Below are 7500 nucleotides of genomic sequence, written 5' to 3'. Positions count from 1 at the left end.
GTCGGGTCAGGGAAAGCTATCCTCGCTGTGCTCAGCCAGCGGCCCAAATGTATACGTGAAAGCCACTGACCCATATATACAAGAATACACGTATCGAGTTACCACTGTGCGTCCCGTGCTCCTGACAGAACACTTTGTTTACGGCTGCCTAGTGCTAGGCATGGCCACTAATGCTGACACCTGATAGAGTTCTGTTAGAGACCAAAGATTCTAGAGCAGCTCCGCTCTAGAATCTTTGGTAGAGACCTACTGTACTGACTCTGTGGTGAGTTTCTTGCTTTGTCTTTCATGATTGAGTGCTGTCATGAATGTTCAATAAATACACAGCTGAGGGGGGCATGTTTTTAGTCCAGTCAAAGCACAAATCAGGCTCGCTGGACTGGACAAAACATTCAATACAAATCAAGTCGTTTCGGTGCTCATTGCTATTACTTCCCCACATATAAATATAAATAACAGTGAACCTTTTGTACTCAAACAAATCCTTTTCAGCTGAACTTGAATATGTTTGGTTTAATCTAATGTCATCAGGACTGATAGAATCATGCATTTTGTCTTAAACTGTGTCGAACAATATCAACACAGCAAGTTATAAAAAAACGTTTCAGTACAGTGCCAAATAACGTCACAGGGCTGCTTGTTATAGATCTGTATTTGGATGACTATGAAATAATCCGGGTGCAAAGACAGGCTCAGTACTCAAAACAAAACGTATGGTAGGGCATTTAGGAATATTAACTACATTTTTGACATAATTCACATCCATGTACCAACTATGCATTTATCCCATAAATCAGAATGGCATGCATGCCATTTCAAACATGCCCATCAGAAAGGTCTCAAAGAGGCTGTGAAGACTACAATCCCTCTACTTAAGTGGGCAGACGGTTCTAAGCCTGGCCCCGTCACAGACGCACAGAACACTAATAAAGGCACTTAAATAACTGCTCTAAAAGAGACATGGGCAGAAGAGGCAACACACACAGCCATATTACACAACTGATCCAGGCTCCATACCACCTCCCTCTGACAGAAGGGTCACATGCGGAGCGAGAGAGAAAGACCGAGAAAAAAGGACGTGTACAGAAATAAAAAATAACACGTTCCGAAGTTTCATAAGCAAATGACCCAGCCCACTGCAGGCGCCCCCACAGAGAAAGATAATATTAGTGGCTACATTCGTCGGGGGGAAATTGCGACTTGCCCCACAGAGTGGAAATGGCCCACTGAGGAGACCGGCTGAAGGCTCAGCAAGGGCTGATTGCCACCACATTTCCTCCCCTGAATGCCTCGCTCTGTTCACTGGAAGCCAATTGAGCGTTCAAAAGACGTCAGCGACTTCGGCGTGCTTTGCAGCCAAGGAATGATGTTGTGAAGGCTAGTGGACATGCTACAGGGCTAACAGTCTCAGTGTTTCACAGTGTTTCATGCATATTGTGCAAATTCATTCATCTCTTAATGTCAGGGAAATTCATGCTGAACATGAACAAAACTAAAATCTGTGGAATTAGATTCAAATAGTTGCGTATATTTTACATGTTTTTTTTGTTTTTGTTTTAAACAATGGAACTGATTATTCAAACTGCAACAACATCAATGGCTTGATGTTGTGCTTGTGTTGTACTACTCCACCATTCCGAGGGCTGGTTAGTGATTGACTCAGTTTTCAGCTGGTTTAACAATGAGCTCACGGCAGGAAAGGAATAGTCAAGAGTTCAATACTTTAACCACGCCACACATCTGAGTTGCTTATGCAATGTGTGGCCACGTATATCGTTGTCTCTTTCCACCGTCCCATCCACAGAGGCCCACAACGCCAGGCCAACAATGCCCGGATCAGTGGCAGCACCTGTTCATGTGTCAGCTAGGACGGAAAACCCCTCACCCCACTCAGCCTTGAGGGCACTGCTTTACACCCCGCGTTTGTATGTGTGTGTGTGTGTGTGTGTGTGTGTGTGTGTGAGAGAGAGAGAGAAGGAGAGAGAGAGAGACAGAGAGAGAGAGACAGAGAGAGAGAGAGAGAAGAGAGAGAGAGGGAGGGAGAGGGAGAGAGAGAGATAGTGTTTTTGAATGTCTGTCATTCTGTGCAATGCTATTTGTCAGTGTGATTCTAGCCGTGCTGCTCTGGCTATGCCGTCTGATCAGTTCTGCATGGTGACAGAGTCCGGTTGGCTATTTCTACCTCCATTCAGGTAGAGTAGCCTGCATGCTATCCAAAGTCTATGTGCACAAATAATCTTTGCAGGAATATGCTTCAATTTCAAAACACTACAGTTTATTGTCAGCACTGATGTCTCTGAAGCTAAACATAAAGACGAATGAATAACTGAATCATGACTTTTTGATACCTCACTGAATCTGTAATGCTGTAACGTACTGTAATGCCATTCTTGTGAATGCAGCGAATGCTAGCTGTGTTGATATGTAAGTGGGCTAATAACTGCAGAGTATCTCAAGCTGCACTCGTAACAGCGATCAAGCCGTAAATCGATCAAATAAACCGCTTTTTAAAACCCACGGTCACAAAGCATCACCGTCTGACATTTCAGTCCTCATTGACATTTCCCAATGCTATCGTATTGGGGCGCAACACCTGAATTTTGGACGGGCTAATGAGGGGGGGGGGGTCCTTCAAAAAGCTCTCAGTAACACACTAAACGCCCCCAAAAGGCAGCTGTAGATATGGAGCCATCTGACCTATCAGGGTGTCCCTCTGGAGCGAGCTCCCAACCCCCCATGCCCCCCCCCCCCCAAGGACTTTTGTTGTCATGCCATTACAGAAAAAGTCATAAAGATTCGCCCCAGGCTGTGCCAAAAAACCCCAGCCACGGCAGACATGAGAACAAGGGATTGGAGGGGGGAGTGAACGAGAGCGACAGAGAGAGAGAGACATAGAGAGAGAGAGAGAGAGCGTGAAGCATCCTCTTGCAGCTGTAGAGAGAGGCAAGCCAGTGATGTTGACAGTGACATGGGAGGACTGTGTTTGTGCAATCCAAAACTGGGCCGAGCTGACAACCGGCACCCAGCAACCTTTTCACCGAAATAATCGCGGAGCAGCCCTCCATCTGAGTGAACACACTGCTGAAGATATACAGTAGCGCATGATATCCCAACAATTGATGTATTAAGCATCAAAGCGTGTAAAATATTTCCATTGCTGAAATGAAATAGATACTATTCAATGTAATAATTAAATGGACATTATCGGAAAAGGACCGTTTTATCTCCTCACAAATCGCATAACCAAGAAACCCCTCTGAAAAAAAATGAGCAACAGTTACATAGTTGGCACTGCTCTACAATGAATTATGCAAAACGCGATTAAGTTAGAGATAAGATTGTTTACAGAGTAACACAGCCTGGTTTGGAAATAAACCCATCAAGAAAGCGTAGGGGTTTTAAATGACCACTCCACATGGGGCTTCACCACCATTTCACATGAAGCACAGACACAGCTTCAGCTTTTTAGCTCCAATGTCAATTCAGTCACAATGATCCACATTGAATAATCCATACGCAGACCAATTAGACCATGACCTTAGCCGCTCCCCCCATTACCAGATCTATCTTTTTCCATGTAAAAGCCCCGACGGAATATAGGCGCGAGTGTGTGAGGAGACAACAAGTCATGACTTACCACCAGGTTCCCGATGACCATGACCAACATGAAGACCAGGATGCACATGGGCTGGCCCGCCACCTCCATACAATCCCACATGGTCTCGATCCACTCGCCGCACAGCACGCGGAACACGATGAGGAACGAGTGGAAGAAGTCCTTCATGTGCCAGCGCGGCAGGATACAATCCTTGGAGATCTTGCAGACGCACACCTCGTAGTTCTTGCCGAAGAGCTGCATGCCGACCACGGCGAAGATGAAGACGATGATGGCCAGGACGAGGGTGAGGTTCCCCAGTGCGCCCACAGAATTGCCGATGATCTTGATCAAGGTGTTCAGGGTCGGCCAGGATTTTGCCAGCTTGAAGACCCTCAACTAAGAGGAAGCAGGGAGAAAGAATACGGGTGAGAACAGTCATCAACATCAAACACGGCAATAAAAACGTATATTTATAGAGAGTGATTATTGCTTGTCACATTTATTTTACTACGGTCTGTTTTGATGTGTGCTCTTTAGACAAGGACATTGGCTTTAGTCCTGAAGGGCCAGACTGGTAAATACAGTGTCAGTTTCCCTCCTTTGAGGATTGGCTTTCGTTTGGATGCCATCTCAGTGTACTGTGGAAACGACGGTAATCTCCCGACTTTAACAGATTACTCAGCAACCCAACCTTGGCATTGTCTCACACAGCGAAGGCTTAACTAAAGTACAGGCCTCCACAGGTGGACAGGATATATACCTCAGGACAAAGTGGGCATGTAGCACACATATTTTCAATCGCTCAGGTGAGTCAATGTCAGGAAAAGTAAACTTCTAGCACATCAACCTGTGTCATCATCCTGCTCATCACTGACTTCACCCACATTTGAATACTATTTACAACAGATTTAAATGTGGCACCAAGACCAACCTTAAGATATACAATGAGAAGTTTACATATGTTAAGTTTCACTTTGAAATCAAACCCCATTCATATGGCAACTAGCAACAGGAGACCATGGAATACTTATGCAATTTAGTGATTACAGGGAGTTGACCACTGGTGACGTGAAACGTTGTGCGACAAGTAACGAACGATGTTCGATTCACTGTGAATGTGTGCAGGGCTTAAGGGACATCCGTGAGTGAGTGAGGTTCTAGAAGTCTACAAGGCGGCGAGTGAGGTTCTTGAAGTCTACAAGGCAGCGAGTGAGGTTCTAGAAGTCTACAAGGCAGTGAGTAAAGGTTCCAGAAGTCTACACTGGACTGCAAAAGAGCTGCTGAGGACAATGCCCACTCCGCTCTTCTGCTGACTTCACAGAGCTGCCTGTGGAGAGTAATACACTCCGTGCCCGCAGCGCTGAGCGTCAGAGAGGACCGCAGGTAAAGTGACAGGAGGAGGACGCGGAGAGGCAAGTGTGAATGTCCACGGGGCGGGCAGGAGAGCTTTACCAGTCTGAAGGATCGCAGAACGGACAGGCCCTCCACGTCCGACAGACCCAGCTCCATCAGGCTCAGGAAGACGATGATGCTGTCGAAAATGTTCCAGCCTTGCTGGAAGTAGAAGTACGGGTCCAGGGCGATGATCTTCAGGACCATCTCCGCGGTGAAGATCCCAGTGAAAACCTTGAAGGGACAAACAGAACAGCGAGGAAAACAAAAAAATAAGAGTTGTTCTGGCTATTCTCTGTGTTGTGCTATAGGAAAGGACAGGTCAGTTTCACAGACTGCAACAATAGTGCATGATAGTCTGTTTTCAAAAGTTGTAGTCCAACAAGCAAGAATTGCGCATCTTTCATGTGTTTGTTAAGTTGGGAGAAAATATATCACTGAACTGGGGGAGCAGATGGAAACTCTACATTATGTTTCTGTAAATAGTTGTGCAAGCAAAGCTCTAATATTGTGTTCCAGTTAAAATGAAATATGCTCAGTCTATGCTTTTTAAAAACGCTGTTTTAGGCACATCCTTGGCACTTTCATGTTGGCATGACGGATTGGTCCACTGTCACAGAAAACAGGAGGTGTTTCTGTGGGCAATGTGTGTAGGTGGGAGGTGGGTGGGGGTGGTGTTTTGTGTGTGTGTGTGTGTGTGTGTGTGTGTGTGTGTGTATGTTGGGGGGGGGGGGGCAGGTGGTGAAAGACTGCACACACAGAAAAAGGTCTGGAACAGCTGTGACAGGTCTGTGGTTTGTTGTGATTTTTTGTCTTTCTTCTCTGCTTCCCTGTCTGCACTCTGCTTGTTGTTCCTGAGAGATGATTGGTTGGATGTGACATGGGATACGTGACACTCTGGTGGAGCAAGGGGTGGTGGTGATGGGGGTGGGGGGTGTGGTGGTGGGGGAGAGTGTGTGAGGCTGGGTCTCAGGCATCAGAGACAGGCTCTGGGAAGCCCTGACCCCAGCATTAGACTGCTGAAACTTCACAGACTGCCAGACTTACCCAGCCACGTCTGGCTTTTTGCTTTAACTTGAGTGGGCTTGCCTTGGCGTAGGTCACATCCGGTAATGAACCATTCAAACTGTCTCCTACAATGCCCTTGAAAGCCCTACTTCACACATTTAGCTGTGTGCTCAAAATGCACACTGACAAGAAATTAATGAAGACATAACACCTTGTTTAACTGATCGATTACAATGTCCATACTCTTTCTCAGCCACTTGAAACATTACTACTGCCCCTTTTTAGAAAATAACCTAGAAATATGAGGAGGATCTTTACAGTCTCACTGGCAGATATATGCCCTCAGATTCAACTTGACTTCAGATTGGATTCTATCTTTTATTTGCCTCAAGTAACTTACTGTCAAAACACACCTTTCCAAAAGGTCCGGCCACATTGCATTAACCCAAAGAATATTCCTCAGAATATTCCATCAATTATAATAAGCTCTTTTCAAATGCCACTAGAATATTAGAGTCTACATGAGTTTATTGCCCAGTATGACATGTTCTCATTATTTTGGAAAGCGAAAGCCCTGCGGCTATTGGAGAGTCTCGCATCTATCAGAAATGCATGGTGACACTGACCACACCTCGACATGGCTGGCACAGACAACGCGTCCCGAAATATAGCCAGAGTTGAGCCCAGGGTCTGGACACATTAGTATCGACGCACCATTAGTTATCGTATCAGTTTCTGGCGGCCCACATTTTTCTGACAGCTCTACACAGATCTCAAAGGTGTGTGGGGGGGGGGCAGGATATTTCCACACACCACCAGGTGATGCCAGTTTGCTGTGTATCTAACGCCATTACACTCATTTTCATATCTGCTATTCAAAAGAATACAGGCTAAACTACCCATGCATATTTGACACAATGAATTAAACAGCATGCATTACATACAACATGTACATGTAACATGTTGAAATGACACATGAAGACAACATTTTCAATATGTTTTCAGCTGCTAAAAATGTTATGCTATGTGACTATTATGACTGTTATGTGATTTTTCTTTGAAATATGACATTACTGAACATGAACATTGCCATTCAATGAACAGTATAACGGTAAACGTTTCTGGAAGCCTCTGGCATGTTGTTTAAATCTATGTAACAATCCACTTCATGGTTGTCACAATATGTTCCTTTAACTCCTGTGCAAAAAAAATGCAGCAATTCCCGCGAGCTGGCATGTCGTGTGATGTATAGCAATTGATAAACAAATCCTGTAGACCCTAAATAAAGCCCTCCGCTCGGAACAGCCGCTGCGGGAGACATGGAGCGGAGAGGGTGCACGGCACCACACATCACGGCAGCCGTGACTCACGGAGCGGCTGACTCAGACACGCCTGTCTGTCTGTCTCTCGCCTGTCCTGTCTGCTGGAGAGACGTCTATCTCTCTCCGTCTCTCTCGTCATGCCAGAAGCATGCGGAGCAAGCATGTTTTTTCCCCGGGACA

At 45.7% G+C, this 7500-nt stretch overlaps 1 protein-coding gene across 1 annotated transcript in view; it reads right to left on the bottom strand.

Moving 5' to 3' along the window:
- Nucleotides 1–7500, bottom strand: part of scn5lab (sodium channel, voltage gated, type V-like, alpha b) — an 82167-nt gene that overhangs the window by 43082 nt on the left and 31585 nt on the right. Inside the window, exons 14-15 of the mRNA XM_062520911.1 lie at nt 5051–5224; nt 3638–3994 (exon numbers count right to left, since the gene is read on the bottom strand). Coding sequence (XP_062376895.1) covers nt 3638–3994; nt 5051–5224 — 531 coding nt within the window. The remainder of the gene's footprint in view (nt 1–3637; nt 3995–5050; nt 5225–7500) is intronic.

This window comes from Sardina pilchardus, chromosome 19 (assembly GCF_963854185.1).
Source record: "Sardina pilchardus chromosome 19, fSarPil1.1, whole genome shotgun sequence".
Taxonomy (NCBI): domain Eukaryota; kingdom Metazoa; phylum Chordata; class Actinopteri; order Clupeiformes; family Clupeidae; genus Sardina; species Sardina pilchardus.
Note: the sequence above shows the minus strand (reverse complement) of the source record. Positions and strands in the feature narration are given on the sequence as shown.